Source organism: Schistocerca serialis, chromosome 1 (genome assembly GCF_023864345.2).
Source record: "Schistocerca serialis cubense isolate TAMUIC-IGC-003099 chromosome 1, iqSchSeri2.2, whole genome shotgun sequence".
NCBI classification, from domain to species: Eukaryota; Metazoa; Arthropoda; class Insecta; order Orthoptera; family Acrididae; genus Schistocerca; species Schistocerca serialis.
In genome coordinates this window covers 580,418,015-580,443,968 of record NC_064638.1, presented here as the reverse complement: position 1 = coordinate 580,443,968, position 25,954 = coordinate 580,418,015, and the positions used below count along the sequence as shown (strand labels likewise).

Genomic DNA, 25,954 nt, shown 5'->3' with positions numbered 1-25,954 from the left:
TAGCATATCTATCTAGTAAGCAGGAGATCCGGGTCCAAGTCCCTGCTGAGGCACAAATTTTAATTCATTTCTTCAGCTTCTATAATTAGCAATTATTTCATATTATAAGGAAATACTTAAATTTCTCATCTTATGTGTGCTCTTGGTAAACTACTTGCCAAAGTCTGTTCTGCACATTCTCTCAACATAATGCTACTGACAAGGGAACCTCCCCATTGCACCCCCCTCAGATTTAGTTATAAGTTGGCACAGGGATAGGCCTTGAAAAACTGAACACAGATCAATCGAGAAAACAGGAAGAAGTTGTGTGGAACTATGAAAAAAATAAGCAAAATATACAAACTGAGTAGTCCATGCGCAACGTAGGCAACATCGAGGAGAATATGAGCTTACGAGCGCCGTGGTCCCGTGGTTAGCGTGAACAGCTCCGGAACGAGAGGTCCTTGGTTCAAGTCTTCTCTCGAGTGAAAAGTTTAATTTTTTGTTTTTAGACAATTATCAAAGTTCAGGCACTCACACATAATCAACTTCGCTCTCCAAAATTCCAGGACATGTTCAGATTTGCTTGGACATATGCAGGATTTGACGGTCTACACACGAAAACATTTGAAAACGTAAAAAACACATGTTTTGACAGAGCACAGGGAAAACTGTGCAACTGTGAAACTGTTGCATTCATTTGTTGCAGTTTATGTGACAAACTCTTATGTTCCCATCACTTTTTGGGAGTGATTATCACACCCACAAGAAAACCTAAATCATGCAAGGTAGAAGGATCTTTTTACCCATTCGCCAGGTGTGCAAGTTAGGTGGGTCGACAACATATTCCTGTCATGTGACGGACATGCCGTCACCAGTGTCGTATAGAATATATCAGATGTGTTTTCCTGTGTTGCAATCGGTTGATCTATGATCTTGCGATCAAATGTTTTCGGTTCCTATTGGAGAGGCACGTCCTTTTGTCTACTAATCGCACGGTTTTGCGGTGCGGTCACAAAACACAGACACTAAACTTATTACAGTGAACAGAGACGTCAATGAATGAACGGACAGATCGTAACTTTGCAAAAATAAAGAAAGTAAAATTTTCACTTGAGGGAAGACTCGAACCAAGGACCTTTCGTTCCGCAGCTGCTCACTCTAACTACGGGACCACGGCACTCCTCAGCTCACATTGTCCTTGATGTTGCCTATCTTGCACATGGACTACTCAGTTTGTATATTTTGCTTATTTTTTCATAGTTTCACACAACTTCTTCCTGTTTTCTCGATTGATCTGTGTTCAGTTTTTCAAGGCCTATCCACTGTGTCAATTTATAACTAAATCTGAGGGGGGTGCGATGGGGAGGTTCCCTTGTGAGCTAACATTTATAATTATGTGAAATGACTTTTCCATTCTTAGCTAATTCTGACTGATGGTGACCCTTTATTTTTACTATTTTTTCATCAAGGTCAGATCAACTATTTAGTACAGGGCCCATGTGTGTTTCATTTAAGACAGCTGGACTTTGAAATAAATTATCAATTGCTGTTACAGTATGTCTTTATAATCTTAGTGGGAATGTTACTGTGAGAAATAAACCATTATGGGCATAACTACACCAAGTGCTCTCTATCAGTACTATCTAAGATGCAATCAACACAGAAATTTCTGCATGCAGTACCTTTCCAGTTATTTCTACTAAGTCTCTATTAAATTTAAAATATTTTCTGTTGGAGGTCTGTATACATACATTACTGATGACATGCACAGTTACAAGTCTATTACTGAAGAATGGTACTCAAAGAGTTGTTCAATGGACTACTCATTTCTAAGTATGGCATGGACTTCAGTCCACTTTTTGTTCATAGGCCCACATCCCATATCCCTACAACAGGTGTCCCACTCTTCAGGGGTCACAGGAAAAGTATTATAAAAGTCTTAATAAAAGAGGATATGAAACCAAATTTGTAAATTTGTATACCTTTATGGTTCAGAGACAAAGGTACATTACAAGACATGCTAGAAATGACCTCCTCCACCTTTATATACAGTTCAACACAGAACTGCATGTTCATGAATGTTGCTTGACTGCCTGGATTTCACAGCAGGTGTTCTCATGTAGCTCGTCAATGGTGCATGGTTTGATGATTTATTCTTGTACACATTACCTTCATGGTGACCCCATGGAAAAAAACCAGGGGTCGGGTGGGGTGTCGCCACGAAGTAAGGAGACCTTGAAGGCCATAATCCTTTTGAAACCACTCTTGTCAGGGAAAAAGGAGCCCACTGCACCCATACTCACTTTAGACATGTGGCACTTTGCTCCATCTTACTGGTACCAGTCAACTGTCCATTACTTGTCACCAAACTGGTTTACAAATTCACTAAACAATACATGGAACACTTGACTGGTGACAGTGGAGTAAAAAAAAAAAAAAAAAAAATAGTCCTGTGATATGCTGCTGTGATAATGCACAGAACATGCTCCCACCTTCTGTGCATGAAACGCTTCCTCAATGACTACATGCTGGTTTTACTACTCCAGGAACATGTGTTTCGTGACTTCACACAATATGGAAAGTGAAACTACACTTCATTACTCTACCACGTACACAGCAATATTCCTAGCCTCTCAGGGATAAATTGCTGAAGCCACAGGCAGTATGTTGGGCATTTATTGCAGTCAGTCTGTGTCAGTTCATGAAAACTGTAAACTTGTAGGGATACAGGAGAGAATTCTTTTTCTGAGCAGCTATATGATACGTGCTACATGACAGTCCACATTCCTGCGATAAAGAGGGAAGAGACTTTACCCAGGACCACTAATGAGTGGGACACTCCACATTATGCATTCACATAAGGTAGACTGTGCATATGTCCAATTTTTGTTATTTTCAAATGATGTTCAGTTATGCATAACACATACACTATGTGATCATAAGTATCCGGACACCCCCAAAACATACATTTTTCATATCAGGAGCATTTTGCTGCCACCTACTGCTTGGTACTCCATATCAGTGACCTCAGTAGTCATTAAACATTGTGAGAGTGCAGAATGGGGTGCTCTGCGGAACTCATGGACTCTGAACGTGATAAGGTGATTGGGGGTAACTTTTGTCATACGTCTGTATGTGAGATTTCCACACTCCTAAAGGTCCCTAGGTCCACTGTTTCTGATGCGACAGTGAAGTAGAAACGTGAAGGGACAGGTACAGCACAAAAGTGTACAGGCTGACCTCGTCTGTTGACTGACAGAGACCACCAACAGTTGAAGAGGGTCACTATGTGTAATAGGCACACATCTATCCAGACCATCACACAGGAATTCCAAACTGCATCAGAATCCACTGCAATTACTATGACAGTTAGGTAGGGGGTAAGCAAACTTGGATTTCATGGTTGAGCAGCTGCTCATAAGCCATACATCACGCCAGTAAAAGGCAAATGACGCCTCACTTGGTGTAACGAGCATAAACATTGGACAACCGAATAGTGGAAAAACGTTGTGTGGAGTGACGAATCACAGTACACAATGTGGTGATCCGATTGCTCAGTCTGGGTATGACAAATGCCCGGTGAATGTCACCTGCCAGTATGGGTAGTGCCAACAGTAAAATTCGGAGGCGGTGGTGTTATAGTGCGATCATGTTTTTCAAGTAGGGGGCTTGCACCCTTTGTTGTTTTGCGTGGCACTATCACAGCACAGGCCTACATTAATGTTTTAAGCACCTTCTAACTTCCCACTGTTGAAGAGCAATTCGGGGATGTCGATTGCATCTTTTAACACGACTGAGCATCTGTTCATAATGCGTGGCTTGTGACGTAGTGGTTACACAATAATAACATCCCTGTAATGGGCTGGCCTGCACAAGGTCTTCATCTGAATCCTATAGAACACCTTTGGGATGCTTTGGAACGCTGACTTCATGCCAGGCCTTACCGACCAATGTCGATACCTCTCCTCAGTGCAGCACACTGTGAAGAATGGGCTGCCATTCCCCAAGAAACCTTCCAGCATCTGATTGAACATACGCCTGCGAGAGTGGAAGCTGTCATCAAGGCTAAGGGTGGGCCAACACCATAATGAATTCCAGCATTAGCGATGAAGGGCGCCACAAACTTGTAAGTCAATTTTAGCCAGGTGTCCGGATACTGTTGATCACATAGTGTATGTACAAACACCTTCAGATTTATCAATTTACAATAGCAATCTAAGAAGCTGAGTTCCTTATTCAACAAGCTTTTTAAGTTTCGATGTGACATTGCTGATTTATTATGATTTTTACCCTTTGCACTGTCCAAGCTGCTTGTTTCCACTAATTTATTTCCTTATTTAACAAGCTTCTTCAGTTTTGTTGTGACACTGCCAACGTATTATGATTTTTGTCCTTTACACTGTCCAAGCTGCCATTTTTTTCCACTAATGTATGCCACTGTATTCAGCAACTCTATCTTTCAAAAATATTTACATTTGAAGGGCTCAGTGAAATACTGTAAAACTCGTTGAATGGAAACACAGTCTTCTGGTTACACTGAATGCTTCTGAAAATTAGATATCTACATAACCTCTCGCCACAAACATTCAGACGTAGGACAGCACTTTATGACGACGATGGTATTTGGTTTGTAGGATTCTCCAGTACACAGTTCTCAGCACCCAGATAAATTCCCAATCTTTAAACAGTCTAGTCTCGCCACTTTCACAAATGACAATGAAATTATGAGGACAACAAAAACACCCAGTCCACAAGCGGAGAAAATTCCCGAACTGGCCGGGAATTGAACCCGAGACATGGTGACCCACAGGCAGCAACGCTAGTCACTAGACCATATGCTGTGGGCACAGTACATTATGCTTGATGGCAAATGTTCTATAGAAACAGAAGTAACATCGAACGTACCCCAAGGGAGCATACTATGACCTCTAATGTTCTAAATATATATGCACAATATATCAGACAGGATAAGCAAAAAGACTTGGATAAAATAAATGGCAGCTCTCTCTAAACATGAATAAATGTACAATAAAGCATATACCAAAGAGAAAGAACTCAATACTATCCAAGAGCAAGATTAGTGGTGAACATGTTGAGCATGTTACATAGCATAAGTATTTAGAACTAATACTAAAAAGAGAGATAAAATGAAATGATCATGTAAGGTCAGTTTTCGGGAAGGCAACTGAAAAACTGTTTTCAACAAAATACTTGATTTGGGGCATTTCTTACAGGCCCAAGAGAGACATAATTTTCTCATTTGAATGAAGAGTACGCTCAGTGATATACTTGGGTTAATCCTATCCACCTGGTATTCAGTATCCAAGGAGTTCTGTACTAATGTGGACATTACCCTTCCCATGAATATTTGTTAGCAAAAGGATGTTCTTTGTCTTATAAAGAATGTAAAAACACCACCCACATTCAAAGCGAAATTAAGATAATGCATGGACTCTGCTTGCTAGTTACAGTGTATAGGATTACAAAGAACTCAGTCAACAGACTTACATAATTTACTTTTAAATAAGAAAGTGAGGCAAAAGCACTTTTTTTTTTTTAATTTTCAATTTAATCTGAATTATTATTTCTATTGTTTCTGTATATTTTTTCCTGTTACAAGTATATAACTAAATGCTAGGCTCAATAAATATGAGGTATCCCATCATAAGTAGGGGATGTTTTATGCATAGGGTTGCAGTGGTGATCTAACAGTTAGAACACTAGCCTTCAGCCCTGGAGGTGGTGGGTTTGGTTCTGGGTATGAGCAGGGATGTTTCCTCATTCTGGTCCCTCCAGAATGGCCCCAAGTTTGTTCGGCCTACTATCAAATGAGTACTGTAGATCTTTCCCACGAGTAAAAAGTGGCCGCAGCAATAGGCCTGCCACAATCTCTTTCGTAGTGCTGTGGTGAAGAAAGGTTGCTCTCTCCATGCAGTCAGCCCAACAGTCCAGTCAAGGGCTTGTGCCACAGACTACATGTGAATAACTATGGTTGTAAACGTAACTGGAAAATTTTTGAAAGCATATATTTTTCTTGTCACACAAGGTGAATTTTCTACATGTGCATAAATGTTGTCTGCAGGAAGTACAAACAATTTACAGATGAAAATACCTCTACCACTTTCTTGTTTAACCAAGAGTTTGGTGAATAATTAACACTAATATCTTTTGCTAATGGAAATAATCTTCAGTAAATGTTTGTGGTCAGGATAGGCTGTCACACGCAGGTGTCAGAAGAGGGAAAAGTAAAGATTATATACAAGGAAAAATATACCATATCTACTTGGCTTCATTTGCCAAATAGTGCTGCCTGCATCAAACATGCTTCATTTTGTTAAAATAGCTCCATGAAATAATTACAATCTGATCATTGTAATTTAATTTAGTGTTAAGTGCTTCCCATTTGTTAAACTACATAAAAGCAAAAAACTTATACATAACATTTAATTAATATTGTGTTGCTACTTAAGAGGAACATAGACACATTAAAAGCTGAAATATACAGCAGTGATGTTGCACAGAGACGTCTATTTTTCAGTTCCTTATGAACCGAGTTTCGGCTTTCTAAGCCGTCCGCATCCAACTTAGGACTAAACAGATAGTCACACATCAGCAGTATTTTATAGCTGTATAAAGATTGTATTTCCAAACATGTGCTAAAGCTTATGACTATTATCTGTCTGACTATGAAATCTTCCACATTGGAGTCCTTGGATAAAAAGTTCTCGGTAAACCTGCATCATATCTGGATAACATGACTACCTCCATCATCGCCAGGTGCTAACTATCTAACCTACATCCATGTTCAGCAAAATAGTGTGAACTGAATATCAGAGGGTGCTTCCTATTGTACCCATTATTAGGGCTTCTTCCCATTCACGTACAGACCACATGGAATCACTGCTTAAATACATCTGTGGATGCTGTAATTAATCTAATCTTGTCTTCTCAATCCCTATGGGAGTGGTACAAAGGGGGTTGTACTACATTCCTAGACACATCATTTGACACTGGTTCTTGAAACTTTGTAGATGGACTTTCACAGGAAAGCTTGCATCCCTCTTCAAATCTCCACCAGTTCAGTTTCTTCAGCATCTCAGTAACACTCTCCCATGCGTCAAACAAACCTGCAACCATGTGTGCTGGTCTTCATTGTATACATTCAATGTAGCCTGCTAATCCTATCTGGTGTGAGTCCTGCACACTTCAGCAATACTCTAGGATGAGTCACAGGTGATAAGCAAGCAATTTCCTTTGTAGACTGAGTGGGCTTCCTTATAGTATTATACTAATAAATAAAAGTCTTACACCTGCGTTACCTACAATGGAGCCTATGTGATCAATTCATTTCACATCCCTACAAGGTGTTACATCTAGGTATCTGTATGAATTTGCTGATTCAAACTGTGACTCGTTGATACTGTAGTCATAGAATACTACATTTTCTTCATTTCATGTACAGCGCAATTTTACATTTTTGAAAATTTAAAGCCAGTTAACAATCTCTGCACCACTTTGAGATCCTATCAAGATATGACTGAATATTTGTGTAGCTTGTTTTTAGGCGTGCTTTCATTATAGATAACTACATTATCAGCATAATGCCTGATGTTGTTATTAATATTGTCTGCACAGTCATTAAAGCCAACAATCTTGCCACAGTGGTAACAACAATTCCCATCAGACCATCAAAATTAAGCGTTGTCAGGTGGGGCTAGCACTTGGATGCGTGCCATCCGGTCTGCTGAGCGCTGTTGGCAAGTGGGATGCGCTCAGACCTTGTGAGGCAAACTGAGGAGCTGCTTGATCGAGAAGTAGCAGCTCCGATCGCGTAAACTGACAAATGGCCGCGAAAGCGGTGTGGTGACCACATGCCCCTCCACATCTGCATCTAATGACACCTGTGGCTGAGGATGACATGGCAGCTGGTTGGTACCATTGGGCCTTCAAGGCCTGTTCGGGTGGAGTTTAGTTCGGCATGATCATTAATGTCCAACATAAAGAGCAAGAGTCTCAACACACTTCTCTGAGGTACACCTGATGTTACTTCTAAATCTGCCAAAGACTCTCCGTCCAAGATAACATGCTGTGTCCTCTCTATCAAGAACCCTCCATCCAGTCACAAATTTCACTTCATACCCCATATGATCATACTTTTGATAAGCGTAGATATGGTACTGAGTCAAATGTTTTTAAGAAATCAAGATACACTGCCTCTAAATGATAGTCTTGAACCATGGGTTTCAGGATGTTTTGTGAGAAAATGAGAGTTGGGTTTCACATACGTTCTAAGATTCTACAATAAATGGATGTGAAGGATACTGGATGGTAGTTTTATGGATCACTTCTGCTATCCTTCTTGTAGACTAGTGTGATCTGTCTTTCTTCCAAGTACTGGGCATGGTTTTTTGTTTGAGGAATTTATGGTAGATTATAGCTAAAAGAGGGGCCAACTCAGTTGCAAATCTGTTACATAAACTGATTTGGATTCCATGGGCCCTGAGGCCTTGTACCATCTTAGTGATTTCAGCTGTTTCTCAACACCTTTGACACTAATAACTATCTTCACAGAGGTGCAAGAATTAAATTGGAGCATTAATAATTGGTTTTTCTTTGTAAGAACATTTGAAAACAGAATTAAGCATTTCTGCTTTTGCTTTGCCACCCCTTAATCTGAGTCACCCAGTCCATGAGTGTATGAACACTAATTCCGGTACCAGTAACAGCCTTTACAGGCCACCAAAATTACTTTATATTTTGTGTGAGATCCTTCAATAATCTGCTACAGTAGTCACTGAAGGCTTGAAAATTGTCCTCCTGGCAGCCAAACACATTCCATTCAGATTCTCTCTATCTCAAGCCCTTTGGTTTGTTTTACACATATTATGCAATAGTCCCTGTTCCTTTAGACTTTGTACCATTGAGGGTTCTTTGCATTATAACCTGTTCTATTGGGCACATATCTATCAAATGAATGGTCAATTATTTTGTAAACCTCAGCCACAATTCTTCTACACATGCCTCTCCAGAGCTAACTGTTTTGAGTTACTTATTGAGATAAGACTCTACTGCCTCTTTATCTAGTTTGCTGGAAATACTCAAAAGTATAAGAATAAACAGGTATGGTATATAGGCAAAAATACAGATGTTGGTGAATGAAATGAACAGAAAAAGGATAGGGAGGGAGGGGGAGGGGGAAGGGGATGGGAAGGGAGAGGGAAGGTGGGAGAGGGAGGGGGAAGGGGCGGGAGGGAGAGGGAAGTGGGGGAGGAGAGAAAGAGAAAAAGAGAGAGGGGGGTGGGCTATTACACAATTTACATAATGTCTATTATCTTACAGCATGAATAATACAAATTGGCTGCTGCCACTTTAGCAGGGGTGAATAATCGAACTGTGTTTAGTCATTAAGGATTCTGTAACTAGTGCTCAATGATAGCTAAAATTTGAAGTAATGTTAGTTATCTGCCTTTACTTGCTCTATGGAGTACATCCCATTTAATATCGTACAAATGAGATTCGTTCAGAGCTTATTCCGCAAAGTTGGAATCTTTCTTTTACAGTCTCCTACTCCTTACATGTTCTCTGTTAAGTCCATCTTTATACAGATGGCTGCAGGATCCTGGCTGTTCGGTATAACAAGTGGAATCAAATCATCTTTAGCCATCTAAATTTCCAGTTGTTATCTTAATTGAGCAACCAGTTTCAGCACTACATTACGTCAGTCATATTTAGGCCCCCTGACTGATGTGAAGGAAGAATCTCACCTCTGGTCCAGTCAAAATTGGGGTCAGCATTCAATGACTGGTATCCATAGATTTTTGACACAGTGATCCCTTTGATCATCATTTATTGACAAGCGATTTTTTTAGGGGGGGAGGGGAGGGGGCAGATCCCACCCTAATCACAAAATGTCATACCCAATGGCCCGGGTTCGATTCCAGGCTTGGTCGAAGATTTTCTCTGCTCAGGGACTGGGTGCTGTGTTGTCCTTATCATCATCATTTCATCCTCATCGACATGCAACTCGGTGTCAACTCGAAAGAGTAGGTTCGTACACATACCTTAGGAAATCCACATGACTTTTCTGTTCTGAGTGATTTTAGCTGATATTTTTATTAAGCAATCACCTCTACCATTCCAGCCGAGCATTTGCACAATGACTGGAAGGAGGAACTGCATTTAGATTTTTTGTAGCAAAACAATTTTAGGGGTCTAGGTTTAATATCTTCACCTTTAGTCTGTCTTCTTCTGTTTGCCACTGTCATGCTAATACAAACAATCATTGTCCCTGTACTGAAATCACTACACAATGCTGTGCAATGTGTTCATATACTTCTGCATTAAAAGTAATTCACTGTCTCGTGGAGCACTCTGGAGCACGGCAGTCCCTGTCTTTCAGTACATGAGGTCTGCCCCCCTTTTTTCCCCCACTTCACAGTCATATCACCAAAACTCAACTCGGGCAGCTTTAGAAGCATTGAAATGTCCCTTATGGATTGGTTACTTAGGTGACATTCAATGATTAATCCACATATGAAGTCAATGAACTCTCCTGGCCAATGCATTTTGCTGCTAATACTTCTCTACTGACAACATAGTACTCCCTACCAACTTTTAGACTGGTAAGTCTGCCTCTCGGGACATCTATTGGTCAATTCTGCATTGCATATGGGTGTCCAGATACTTCTGACCAGATAATGTAGATAACAGGCAGGGCACTATGGAATGGGGGACTGCATGTTTCAGAGTTACAGGATGCTGAGAACTGGCAGGTATGACTGTGCCTGTACAAGTTATTTTCCTCCAAATCTTAAACAAATGTTTCTACTCTATAATTTCAATGGTAAGGTTTATGAAGTTTAGGAGGAGGAGGAGGAGATTAGTGTTTAATGTCCCGTCGACAACGAGGTCATTAGAGACGGAGCGCAAGCTCGGGTGAGGGAAGGATGGAGAAGGAAATCTGCCATGCCCTTTCAAAGGAACCATCCCGGCATTTGCCTGAAGTGATTTAGGGAAATCACGGAAAACCTAAATCAGGATGGCCGGAGACGGGATTGAACCGTCGTCCTCCCGAATGCAAGTCCAGTGTGCTACCACTGCGCCACCTCGCTCGGTGAAGTTTAGTGAATATTCTCCCAACTAGAATGCAAACTTAATTTTACTGTGGTAAATTTTACTGCCACCAGGAGGGTGTGGGGCAGGGTGGTGGAGAAGGGGGTGGGGAGAGGGGAGGGGGCAGGGGAGCGAAGAGAGGAGCAGGAAAGGGGGGCAAAACAAACACTGGAAACTCCAGGTCAGAATATCAACAATGTAAGAAAAAAGAAAGATTGCTGCTCGCCATAGAAATGACATGTTGAGCTACAGACAAGAACAACAAGAAGACTGTTACACATTTAGTTTATGACCAAAGCCTTCTTTAGAAAAGGAAATTATTCTAGTTTCAACAAACTGTGTACAGTCAGTCAGATAGGTTATTGATAAAGTACCCTCAGAGTCCCTTATTACCTGAAAACTTTATGTAAAGTTTTAAACAAACATGTTTGTATAAGAAGACTATGAGTCCTAAAGTACAACAATCTACTAGGTTTATGGACAGTAAACTGTGCTTGTGGATAGGCACCACTAGACAATTAAACATTTCCAACTTTTAATAGGTAGATTGCTACTCACCATAAGGATGACACGTTGAGTTGCAGACAGGCAGAACGAAAAGTTTCTTACACATTTAGTTTACAGCCAAAGCCTTCTTCAGAAAAAGGAAACACACAAGGAATGGAAAAGGAGAGGAGCAGGGAAGGGGAAACAGGGTCATGTGCATTGGTGAGCCATTGAAATCAAGCACGTTATGTTCAGCTCACTGTTCTGCCACACAGTAGTCTACTTTTCTCTTGATGGTGGCCATTCATCAAGGCGTACCACTGTTTAGTAGTCATACCAACATAAAAACCTTTGCCACGATTGCAGCGCAGCTGGTATATGACATGGCTGCTTCCATAGGTGGTCTGGCTTCTGATGCAGTAGAAGTAGCCTGTGACTTGACCTCTCTATCCTTCCCCAGGTTCCCTTCTAAAAACACCAGTCTTTCAGTAAAAGAAAGTGCAGCCATACACAACCTCAAAACAAATCCTCACCTAATCATCCTACCTGCAGACAAAGGGTCCATCACTGTCATTGCGCATCACAGTGACTACCTGGCGGAAGGCCTCTGCCAATTATCTGACTCCTCCACCTATAAACTCTGTAAACTCTGCAAGAGTGATCCAATCCCAGAAGTCCAACACAACCTCCAATCCCTACTTAACACTAGAAGTACCGAACTTCGCCGTACCCATAGTAGTGCCATGTGGGTCATTTTTTACCCACAGTAGAAAACCTCCGTTTTATTCATATTAAGGTGGTGTTTTGAGTGTCTTCATGTTGAAAATATGAACAGTACACTGTCAAACATAAATTTTCACAAGTATACTTTTTTTATTTTAAATTTTACAGAAGAAATTCCACAATCTTTCATCAACTGTCATTAAAACAAGTAAGTAAAACAATGTTACAATTTTTTCTTTATAAAAAGATTGAAACAGAATCAAAACATATTGTTTACGTGAGTATTAATAGTATTTTTACTTTTATAGAAAAATAAGGTAAGTACAAAATATTTGCGAAAGATTCTAAAATGCAGCAGGTGATTAAAATGCCCTGCATGTTTTCTTGCTTATCAAGGAACTAAAACATAAGAATGGATAGCTTCAGCCTATAAGTATAAATATTTAGAAATATTACAGAACAAGGACTTGACAGAATTGCCTAACCTGGAACTCAGACATTTGACAAGAGTTTTTGGTCGACAGCTTTTGCACACATATTTGCACTTGAAGCATACACCTGATGTTTTCTTTCCCTTTGTTGTTTTGCTGTTTCCTGAAAACCTGAATTTGACATGACCTTCTACTTCCATATTGGCCAGCACCGGTATCGAGTGCCTAAAAGGGGAGACTGATTTCTCTCTGCAGTTTGTAAGAGGCAGCAAGCTCATCTGCAACTCTGAGGATAAAGTTCTGAATTTGATAAGGCCTTTCCCATATTGGCCAGCGCCGGTATCGAGTGCCTGCAAGGGGAGACTGGCTCCTGTCTGCAGTTTGTAGAGGGCAGCAAGCTCATCTGCTATGCTGAGGATAAAGTCCCGATATGAAATCTTCTTAGATGTAAGTAACTTAAAAATTGTGTGAGCGTTGATCACGGCAAGGTCAAGAATATTGCAAAATACACGCACAGGCCATCGGTGGGTGCCAGCTTGGACACTGTAGTGTCTAGCCATTTGGTCAACTATATTGATGCCATCATTAGTTTCATAATAAAACTTCACCATTTCTGGAAGTTTCTTCTCACTATTCTCATTCATCTGACATCTGGCATGCATTTTTTTTTCTTTTTCCCTTGGTATGCTGTGAGAAGATTGTCACCGGACTTATAAGAGTGTTGCATACAATGTGTCGTCTCCACTTCACATTCCAGGAAGGGCCTCCTTGAGTGACCTCCGAAGACCAACTAAACTTGTTCCTTTTTGTTTCAGCTCATCTGCCTGTTTCATGGAGGTGAAGAAGTTGTCAGTCGTTATGTCCCGTAAGGGCGACGCACCTGACATCTGCTATTGTGTAAGAGAACTGTTAGCAGTGCCCCAGACAGCAACATAGAAGGGGATGGGGGGATTTCCCACAGTATAATATGTTATTCTTAGCTTCCCAGTCTCACTCCATAGGTCTGCATGTTGCCAGTACATAGTAAACAGAAAGCCATGCTGCATAAAGTATCATCCAACCTCCGAATATTTTATATTTCATGTTCTTTTTGGTCCAAAGTATCATAATATACTCTAACATCTCGTGAACAATGTCGAGGCATGCCCAGAAACTATTTAGTGTCTGAAAACTGGTGTTAAAATGTGTATGGGTCAAAAATAACTCACATGGTACTACTGGTATAACAGGTAAATTTTTCATACTCCTACGTGAGCTAGGGGGATGAAATTTTGGTGAGTTGTACAACCTCATAAATGGTGAAAAGTCACAGGAGCGTTTGGTTATGCGATGATTATGGAGGGCACTACGGCCCTCGAAAAAAGATCATGGGTCAAAAATGACCCATATGGTCTTTGGCCCTTTCTGAAACCTGTAGCTTGAATCCATTTCTCTCCTCACCTCTGTGACACACCGCACACCCACTCTGAAACATGCTCTCCAAAATCCACAAACCCAACAGTCCTGGACACCCTATTTTAGTTCGTTATTGTGCCCCCACTGAAACAATTTCAGCCCTCACTGACCAACAACTCCGACCACTTGCCTGTAATCTAGCCTCCTATGTAAAATATACCACTTCCTTTACCAAATCTCCACTGTTCCCACCCTTCTATCTCCTGGACCCCTACTCATCACTGTTGATGCCATCACCCTACACACCAACATCCCTCATGCCCATCGTATTACCACCATTGATCACTACCTTTCCCAATGTCCTTCAACTCCAGACCCACAACTCATACACCTTACAAACTTTATCCTATCTCACAACTAATTCTCCTTTGAAGGGACAGTGTACAAAGAAATCCACAGCACTGCCATAGACCTGCATGACACCCTTCTATGCTAACCTGTTCATGAGCCATCTACAGGAGACCTGCCTAGCCTCCCAAAATGCCAAATCCTTTGTCTGGTTCAGGTTCACTGATGATCATGATCTGCAAATAGGGCCAAGACACCCTACCCTCATTCCTTCAAAACCTCTATACTTTCTCTCCCACACGCTTCTTCTGGTCTTCTTTGACCCAGCATCCTACCTTTTGGACACTGACCTTCTCCTCTCTGATGGCTCCATTCACTCCTCTGTCCACATTAAACCCACCAACCACTAACAGTACCTGCATTTCAACAGCTGTCATTCTTTCCGCACCAAGAAGTCCCTCCAATACAGCCTGGCCACCTGGGGAAAAGTGAAAAGAAATCCCTTGACCATTATGCTGAGGGTCTCACCAAGACCCTCAAAGGCAGGTGCTATCCCCAGTGCAAACCGATCACCTGTGCTGTTTCTCCACACAGCCCCTATCCCCCACCACCCCCAACGACCCACTACAATGGAGTGCCCCCTTTGTTACCCAATACCACCCTGGACTGGTATGCCTGAAACACATTCTTCATTGGGGATTTGATTATCATTACGAGCTGAAATGAGGAACTTCCTACCAAGGATCCTTCCCACCCCTCCTAAAATGGCGTTCCATCAGCCACCAAATTTCCACAACATCCTAGTCCATCCTTATACCACTCCCAAGCCCAAACCCGTGCCATTGGGATCAAATCCCTGAGGAAGAGCCAGGTACAAGACCTGCCCAATCCACCCACCCAGAACATCCTATTCCAGTCCTATCACAAGCTTATCCTACCTCTTCAGCGGCCGGACCATCTGTAAAAGCAACCATGTGATGTACCAGCTCTGCTGCAGTCACTGCACAGCTTTTTATATTGGTGTAACTACCAACCAGCTGTCTACCAGGATAAATACCACCATCAAACTGTGACCAAGAGCAAAGTAGGTCACCCTGTGGTGCAACATGGAGCTGAACAGAACATGCTTGATTTCAATGGCTGCTTCACAACCCAGGCCATCTGGATCCTCCTCTCCACCACCAGTTTTTCTGAACTGCACATGTGGGTATTATCCTTAAAGCCAATTTTCAACTTCCAAAATTATCTTGGCTTTAATCTACTGTCCCCACATCCTCAACCCAAAAGTTTCCACAACTTCTCTCCTGTCAGCTCCTCCCTAATCATCCCCTTAGCCTCTTTGTGTGCCGCCCTCTGCCAATGCAAACACCCGTGTTTCCCTTTCCCTGCTCCTCTCCTTTTCTGCTCCGTCCCCTCCCTCCCCACCTCACGTCCTTCTAATGCTGCACCTGGTGGCAGCCAGCCCCATTTGGCATGACAGATGCATGCTTTGTGTGTGTGTGTGTGTGTGTGTGTGTGTGTGTGTGTGTGTGTGTGTGTGTGTGTATTTCCTTTTATGACTTTGGCCAAAATCTAAATGTGAAAAAAAGTTTTCATTGTGCCTGTCTACAACCCAACGTGTCATCCTTATGGTGAGTAGCAATCTACCTATCAAAAATTGGAAATGTTTAATTGTCTAGTGGTGCCTATCCACAAGCACAGTTTATTGTCCATAAACCTAGTAGAGACTCATAGTCTCCTTATATAAACATGTTTGTTTAAAACTATACAAACTGTTTTCAGGTAATAAGAGACTCAAAGGGTACTTTATCGATAACCCATCTGACTAACTGTACAGAGTTTGTTGAAACTTGAATAATCCTTCTTTAAGTATGTCTAAGATGTTGTTTGTGTCCAATGGAAATGTTCTGTTAAAATTTCCATAGCCTCACCAACAGGAATATTGAAAATAGGCTGCTGATGTCAAACAAGATTAGCTTGCACTAGGTGGAATAGGTACAGCTCTTAATTCTTCCACTAATGCAAGCAAATTAGATATTCTAAATTTTGGTTTAACTCTGGCTATTGTCAAACAAGGTGCTGAAACTGAAAACACTACAAGCCTTATTAGAATATCTTTGAAAACCCATACTATTTGGGTGCTATAGGATTCATGTTTGTGAGGTATTTGGAGTTACTATCAGTAAATATGGACTGGCTGACTGTAATAAAGTTCTTCACTTCCAAATAATATTTCTCTGTAGGATTGTGGGGTACCTCAGGGAATTCTGTAGAATTGAGGCGTGTAAACAGTTTTTCAATATATTCTGACCAATCAAGTAACACTAAAACTGTTTCCCCTGTCAGCTTTTTTGGCAATCACATCTTGAAAACAGTTATTTCTTTGTTGTGGTCAACACTCTTTGCTGCCTACAAGTGCAGAATTCCCTCAGTTACCTAACAGTCACAATGACATATTCTATGAAAGTCAAGAACCTTATTAAAACCTGCCAGTCCATACTAACAAACAGTAATTCTAAGCTATATGCAGTCAGAAAAAAATGCAACTCTCTCAAGGACTATGTTCCGTGGACCAGGGAATAATATGTACAGACTGACGGGTTGTAGTGGTAGTGAATGATTTGTCAGTGTCATCAATGATCAGTTGGTGCCCAAGAGGCTTGTTTTCTGCCCCATTTTTTCTCTGCAGATAGTAATTGTGCTGAGTTTAGCAGTGAACACTAACTGCAATATTCACTGCCAATGAGTGTGTACTCCTGTTGAACAATACAATCATCTGAATAGGGTTGCATTGTAGGCCTGCAGAGAGCACGATGGGTGGATCAATGTACCACTGCAGATATTGGGCACAATACACCGGGGGTATGTCGCTGGTTTCAGCAGTGGTTTATGGAACATTCTCACATCTGTAGACCAGGTGCTGGATGTGAATTGTTCAAGCAGCGATGGCCAACCAAATACTGTCCAGGGTAAAAATATTGCCCAGGGAAGAAATCGAGGCACATGTTACACCTACTGTGTAACAAAGGACTATTTGTGAACCTTTTGGTTGCAGCAGGACTGAGATCACATGTGCCTCTGTCCAGGCAGACACCAACACAAAATACCACCAAGCACAGCTACTCTCGTGTTGTGAAAGAGTTGACTGGAGGGTGGAATGGCACTCTGTTTTCTTCAAGGATGGCAGCAGGTTCTGTCTGTATGTGAGTGATGGACGTAAATGTGGACAGTGTATACCTGGTGAGCTGTCTATTCTGGAGAGCATGTGCCAATGAGACACATGCCCCAAACCAGCCTCATGGTTTGGGAAGTGTATTATGTGTTCATGTTAAATATTTTTCCTGACAAAAGACATAGTGCAAAAATTTGAAAATTCCACCACTACTACATCTAGTCTACATCACTACTCTGCACTTCATACTGAAGTGCCTGGCAAAGAGTTCATCAAACCACTTTCACACTTTTTCTCTACCCTTCCACTTTCTAATAGTTCCCAGTAAAAATGAATACTTAAATCTCTCCATTCAAGCTATGATTTCTCGTATTTTATTACAGTGATCATTTTGATCTATGTAAGTGGGCATCAACAAAACATTTTTGCATGCAGAGGAGAAAATTGGAGATTGAAATTCCATAAAAAATCTCACCACACCAAAAAAGCCTTTGTTTTAATGAGAGTCACCCCAACTTACATATCATATCTGTAACTCTTTCCGTATTTCACAATAGTACAAAATGAGCTGCCCTACTTCGAACTTTTTCCAAGTCCTCCGTCAATCCTGCGCGGTAAAGATCCCATACTGCACAGCAACACTCCAGCAAAGGACAAACAATCATAGCGTAGGCAGCCTCTTCAGTGGTTTTGTTGCACCTTTAAAGTGTTTCTACCAATAAAACACAGTCTTTGATTTGCCTTCCCCACAAAATTAGCTATGTGATTGTTCCAATTTAAGACATATGTAAATGTTACCCCTAGGTACTCAGTTGAATTGACACCTTTGGATTTGTGTGATTTTTTGTGCAACCAAAATTCCTTTTAGAACTCAAGTGGATGATCTCATACTTTTCATTATTTAGAGTCAACTGCCACTTTTCGCACCTGGCAGATATCTTGTCTAAATAATTTTGCAGTTGGTTTTTACCTTTTGTTGACTTAGGTGGTAAATGACAGAATCATCAGCAAACAATCTAAGAAGGCTGTTCAATGTGTCTCCTAAAACATCTGAATAGTTTAGGAACAGAAGAGGGCATAAACAATTCGCTGGGGGTTGCCAGCTATCACCTTGGTTTTACTCATTGACTTTCTGCCAAATACTATGAACTGTGACTTTTCTGACAGGAAATCGTGAATCCAGTCACATAACTGAGATGATACTCCATAGGAATACTGAAGGTAACTTCTGCAACTCTGTCAACATGCCTTCATTGTCGTTAATATTAACATTTATTTGGGTCATTCGTATCTAATTGCAAACTGCTGATATAAGAGTGCCCTGAGAAAAATGAGCAGCTACAAGCAGCATCCTTCATCACATAAAACAACTAAAACTCCTGGAAGCAACTGCTGGCAAGTAAAGATTATCAGACATCACCTTAGTTTTATTTTCTGTTGCTGAAGGGTACCTGCATTAGGGATACCTGGCAAATCAAGGTGCTGCTCTTCATGATAGAGTGTGATATGAAGATTAGTGGCTAACATGCTGTCAGCAATGAGATTATCACAGATGAAGCAGAAGCTTGGCATAAGGAATTCTGGGGAAGGAAATCACCTGTGCTCTTCTGAAGAAACCACCCCAACATTTGCCTTAAATGATGCAGGGAAATCATGGAAAACCTAAATTGCCAGAAACAGACTTGAATCTTCATCCTCCCAAATGCAAGTTCAGTGTACTAACTACTGCGTCACCTCCCTTGTTGTTAAAGTGTGTACAAACTCTTAAGTTTTTAACTAGAAGAAACATCACTTGTAAAATAAGTTCACTGACCATAGCCATTAATAAAGTATTCTTAGGGGTACAATGACACAATAACACTTAGTTTATCAGAAAACATGGGCATTATCTTTTTCTCCATTATCAACCCACAATTTATTGTGGCACTGAGTAGGGTAGTTGCCACTATGCAATCTGTCGTGTTACAGAATTTCAATGCTTCCACATTTCATTGAAGAATGATGTAAAAAGGACACTTACACGTATAACAATATCACCTGACAAACTGCAAGCCTTGTGGTTTTCAGTCTGCATTCACTACACCTTCAACGAAGAGACATTCTTCGTTTCCAAGCATTCATGCAGGACAGTAAGCATAGATCCCACATAAGCATCAACTTTGACCGTATAGTTTTCACACCCAGTCAGAGGAACAAAAACTGCTTGTTCAATAACAATGTCGATATGATTAGTGCTCGCTGCTTTTGCTCATGGCCATACAACAATCAGCCTTCTCTGAACTCTTGTGCCAGTGACTATGCATTTGTCACATCCACAACACCACTACAACTGCAAGTTTTATTGCAGATGTTCACGGCGCTGGATACATACTGTACACCACATAAGCAGAAAAACAGATAATAGATAATATGAAAGTTCTGGCAGAATGTAAATAATTTAGGAGTAGGTCACACAACTCACCTGATAGCAGAAGCGCTGAGTCATTGACAGGCTCGCTCAAACCTACACATCCCCTGTCCCGTGCTAGTCCACGAGCCCAAAGGCAATCTCAGTACTGTGTGTCAATCCCGCACAACGTAGGGGTAGAATTTTGCCATGTTAAGTATTGGAAAGTCCTCCAGCAGTGAAAGGGACACTTTCCAGACTTGTGTGGACTCAAATAGGTTCTATTTTTAAGATGACCACTGTAACTAAGCGTAATTAGAAAGTACAAGAATTTGCAACACCTACCTCACTTCTCTTGTGGCAGTATAACACCATATTGTGAGCACCAGGTGTCACTGAATACAACACATGTGAGTAGAAATAGAAGATGAATACCGTATGAATGAAACTGGTTACACTGTGAAAGGTTCTGCAGTTGTGACAGGTTCCATGTTAACCGAGGAAAAACTATGACCACAATACACTGGGTTCTCTTGTCCACTTTTATTACCAATACGAGTGACTTCATTGAGGAGCCCTCAGGGTTTTGCACAGATCAGTGCAACTCTGATCACCGAATTTTGATACACTAAAGCCATTGAAATTAAAACCAATGTACTGTAGGCCACAGGCTAAGCTACAGATCTGTCTTTCACCATAACTTAAATTCCAAAAAATAATATATACCCACATAAAATATTGTTTGTATTCTATTCTCTTCCTGCTTGTGTATGTATAACATCAATACCACATCATTGGGTCACAGGACGAAGCTGACATACAGAACCAGTAGGTTCAGTTGATCCAAATTCTTACTTTCCTCAATCAAAAGGACAAATAGAAAGATATGTGTTAACATAATAAACTAGATGTCATTTGAAAGTGTGTATTATCACAGAATATTGATCCTTGTGGGCTACCTAAACTAAAGTGTTTGATTACCTTTATCCAGTCAGTCACTCACAATAACCCACCAGGCTATTGTTAAGACACTTAGAAGCTTGGCACTCTCTTAACTTTGCAAACTTCACAGGCTGCCAAAGACACTTGGAAAGTCACCCATTATAGCGACTGCATACTTTTCTTGGTATGGTATCCACAAAAGACTGGCAAAAGTAGCTAGAATGTCAACCACCACATACTTTCTTGGCATGGCATCCACAAAAGGTTGACAAAAGGACCTGGAAAGTCGATCATCAGACTTCATAAGTTCTTGGCATGCTACCCACCACACCAAATGAATTGCCTGATAGTCTACATCTATATTCTGGAAACCACTGTGAAGTGCTTGGCAGAGGGTGTGTCCCATTGTACCAGTTATTGGGGTTCTGCTGTTCCATTCACATATGGTGCGAGGAAAGAATGACTGACCAAATGGCTCTGAGTGTGCTATAATTATTCTGATCTTTACTCATGAACCCCATGTGAGCAATACATAAGGGGTTGCAGTATATTCCTAGAGTCATCATTTAAAGCCGGTTCTTGAAATTTTATTGGTAGACTTTCTTGGAATAGTTTAAATCTATCTTTGATAGTCTGCCAGTTAAGTTTCTTCTGCATCTCTATGATTCTCTCCAACGGGTCAAACAAGCCTGTGACTATTCATGCTGCCCCTCTCTGTATATGTCCAATATCACCTGTTAGTCCCATCTGATATGCGTCCCACACAGTTGAGCAATATTCTAGGGTGGGTCACATGAGTGATTTGTAAGCAATCCCCTTTGTAGACCAACTGCACTTCCCCAGTAGTCTACCAATAAACAGAAGTCTACTACCTGCTTTACCCATGACTGAACCAATGTGATCACTGCATTTCATATTCCTACAATGTGTTACATCCAGGTATTTGTATGAGTTGGCATATTCCGATTGCGACTCAGTGGTATTACAGTCGTAGGATACTATCTTTTTTTGTCTTGTGAAGTGCACAATTTCATATTTACAAACATTTAAAGCAAGCTGCCAATTTTTGTACCACTTTGAAATCCTATCACGATCTGACTGAATATTTATGCAGCTTCTTTCAGACAGTGCTTCATTACAGATAACTGCATCATCTGCAAAAAGTCTGAAGTTACTACGAATACTGTCTGCAAGGTCATAAAATACACAAAATGAACAGCAAGTGTCCTAACACAGCTCTCTGGGACACAGCAGAAGTTACTTCTAATTCTGTCAATGACTTTCCATCCAAGATAACATGCTATATCCTCCCTATCCAAAATCCTCAGTCCAGTCACAAATTCCACTTCATACACCATACAATTGCACTTTTGAAAAGCTTAGGTGAGGTACTCAGTCAAACGCTTTTCAGAAATCAAGAAATACTGCATCTACATGACTGCCTTGATCCGAAACTTTCAGTGTGTCATGTGAGAAGAGTGAGAGTCGAGTTTCATATGATAGATATTTTCAGAATCCATGCTAATTGTCATGGAGGAGGTCATTCTGTTCATGTCTGAATTCAGAATATGTTCTAGGAGTCTACAACAAGTTGATGTCAAGAATATTGGACAGTAATTTAATGGATAACTTCTGCTACCCTTCTTGTAGACGACTGTGACCTGTGCCTACTGGGCACGGTTTTTTGTTCCAGGAATCTATGATAATCAGAAGAGGGGCTCACTTAGCCATAAATTCAGTGTAGATGCTGACAAGTATTCCACTGGGCCCTGGAGCTTTGTTCAATTTTACGGATTTAAGCTGTCTCTCGACACCAGTGACATTGATGCTTATTTCACTCATCTTTTCAGTGGTACAATGATTAAATGGGAGCAATTATTCCCAGTTTTCCTTTGCAAAGGAACATTTGAAAACAGATGAGAAGTTCAGCTTTTGCTACGCTTTCCTCAATTTCAGTTCCCGTCTCATTTGCTAGGGACTTGACACTAACTTTGGTGCCACTAAAAGCCGTTACACATGACCAGAATTTCTTCGGGTTTTGTGAAAGATCACTTGCACTATTCTGGTATGGTAGTCATGGAAGTCTTCACACAATGCTCTCTTAACAGACATGTTTCATTCAGCATTTTTCTCTCTATAGTCGTATGCTTTGTTTTACACCCTTTATGCAGTGGTCTCTGTTTCTTTAGAAGTTTCTTTACAGTAAAAATATATCATGGAGGGTCCCTCCCATAATAAACTATTCTGCTGGGTATGTATCTATCCAGTGCAGGTCAACTAGACTTTTAAACCTGAGTCATAGTTCCTTTACATGCTCCTAATCTATGATGAAAATTTCAAGTTTCTCTTTCAGATATGATGCTATTGATTTTTTGTCTCATTTACTGAACATATATATTTTTCTGCTTGATTTAGTTGTCCTTTATACTTTGGTTATCTTTACTGTGACAACCATGTCACTGATACCAGTATTGATGTAGGTATCCTCAAAGAGGTCAGGTCTCTTAGTTGCCATTACATACAATAAATTTCCCTCATGAGTGGGGTTATAAACTACCTGTTCTACATATTTTCAGAGAAGGCATTTAGTAATGTTTCACAGGATGTCTTATCCTTGCCAACACTAACAAAACTGTAATTTTCCCCAATTTACTGTTGGATGACTAAAGTTCTCAACTCTATGGGACAAGCCCAGAAAGTCGCAGCCTAGCTTGTCACAGAATCTTCGAAGTCTATGGTTCAGTCCCTCCACTCGACTCGAAGCCAAGGAGCCATAATCAACTTTTGGGACAGTGCTACTGTTCTACTCAACACTGTCTGACAGTTACTAGAATGTACCAACTATGACCTCTCAGCCAGGATAATGGGCATAATTTGTTCCAAAATGCAACACACTCTGCAGTTGGCTGCATCCCGTTCCCTCAATGGCTGTCCGAATAGCCTCTTCAACGTACTGAATGAGGCTCCTAGACATACACACTTGAGTCCAACTGGTGTCCTTTCCTAGCCCTTGCTGCCATTTCCCTCAGGAGGAAAATCATTCACCATACATCTGATATGCTGATGATTAATAGAGCCCTACCCTTGCATTTGCCTTCTCGACACTGGACAAAACAGGTTTCTCCAAAAAAGGTGAAGTGTGCCCACTGGCTCAGTTTCAGTTAACACTGGGTCAGTTTCAACAAAAGATAGCACTTCAAACTACTGTAGTATGTAAAATATTTTGTAAACATAATTTTTGTCATCTTATAATGTCTGGCATTTGCAAAAGCCATCACTGTGTTGGGTCCATGCAAAAAAAAAGTAGATAAATAAAATTTATTTTGTATATATCTTGGCTATTTGGTATATATCTTGGCTCAGTCTAGATCCCTGAAGGTTCTCCTCCTTGATAGGCTCTACAGGAGATGAAGAATGAATAAATGCAGTGTAGCCTTACTTTTTTTTATGATCACCTAAGGCATAGTGGATAGACACACAGCACAGAGGTTTACTAGAAATGCAAACTCATTCGCAAGACAAATACATATTTGCAAACAACTATTCTGTAGTGGAATGGAATGAACAACACATCAAAGTTTCATACTGTTCCACCTACAAGTGGTGCAAGGAAAGAATGGTTTCTGGCAATGAACCCATGCATCTGAACAGTATTTCATTTCACTGTGAGTTACAACAAGGATTTTGCAAAAGATCTGAGTTCTGTAAACAAACTGCAGTTTCCCAGCATCCTAACAACAAAATGATGGTTGCCTAAAGTAAAGGTGTAAGTCAGAGTTACTCTTGCAGATGGCACTTTCATTCTTTACATAGCAACATACTCTCCACAGAGTAATTTCCATGCTCCAACGCAATGTTGTTCTTAATACACAATTACTGCCTGGCGTTATACTTTGATGCAGGAATATCAAAAGAAAAAGAGGTACTTCTTTTGAGAAGCAAATTTTAGGCTCACCTTGCGAGGAGGCACTAGTGGATATAGAACTGCGTTCTGAGCTTCAGATGGATTTTTCTCTATTTGTAGAGAAATTTGCTGTCGCTCTTTGTGTCAGACAGATGACCATAGTAATAAGCCATAAATATTAGTTCACTAAACAGTTGGTCATTCAATATGTAGTGCTTTCAATAAGCTTTCGTTTGGGATCAATTTTTCTTCATTTGTTGGATTTCAATAGTACAGCTTTTGGGTTTACATGTAAATCGGCAATGTCATGTCACTTAACAAAAATTTTAGATCAATATTAGGAATAAAAAACCTGTTTCGTTACAGTGTTTCTTCCCGGAGTACAAACTTCACAAATTTCTACTGTACAACTTTCATGTCGTATAGTCAATCTAAGTTCAGGGTTTTACACGTGCTCAGTTTACTTAAACAATGGCAATAAAGCAAGTGAGAAACAACAGAAAATAAACACCAATGTTCCTGGTACTGATATGCAAACACTCTTTAGATTTTGGCATTTAGACCTACACAAGAAATTTCTTCGTTGCGCTATGACAACAACGACACATCTATAGTTGTACTTTCTCACTGCTGCTACAAAACACCTACCGGTATTCTAAATTCAATATGTTCATTGGCAAACCACAGCAAATAACGCTTCAGCATTACTACTTGCAGATATAAACACTACACATCCGCTGATTCAAACATAAACACTCGCTCAATTGACGCCAAAGGTTTTCATTAATGACCACAACCCACGGACATACATTTATGCCTGCGCCACAAGCCGTGACCACTTGACCAGTAGTATCTCGCAAGAGACTGGCTGTGCGTTCCTGTAGGTCAGTGATCTCTATACTATATCACTGCTGTAGATCGATTCACACAGAACTTTTTTAGTGTTCTGTGCCGAAGCTACGGTCCGAGCCAGAGCCCAGCACGGGCACAGGCCGTCAGTGAAACTGAGCGGAAGCAGACACAGGGTTATTTGGTTATTTGGTAACCGTGATAGCGTTACGGAGATGTTTAAT

General features: G+C 40.7%; 1 protein-coding gene across 3 annotated transcripts in view; it reads right to left on the bottom strand.

The window, feature by feature from the left end:
- The window catches only part of LOC126476747 (tRNA (guanine(10)-N2)-methyltransferase homolog), a 198,720-nt gene extending 173,040 nt beyond the window's left edge, over positions 1-25,680 (bottom strand). The window contains exons 1-2 of one of the 3 annotated variants that reach the window (XM_050103568.1): positions 25,530-25,630; positions 21,017-21,255 (exon numbers count right to left, since the gene is read on the bottom strand). Coding sequence is in view for 2 of the 3 variants with exons in the window: in XM_050103566.1 (XP_049959523.1) it covers positions 25,530-25,586 (57 nt within the window). In the remaining variant the exon portion in view is untranslated. Of the gene's footprint in view, positions 1-20,110; positions 20,308-21,016; positions 21,256-25,529 lie in introns of those variants that run through there. The other 2 variants (XM_050103566.1, XM_050103567.1) reach the window with 2 other exon arrangements.
- Positions 25,681-25,954: the final 274 nt, after the last annotated feature.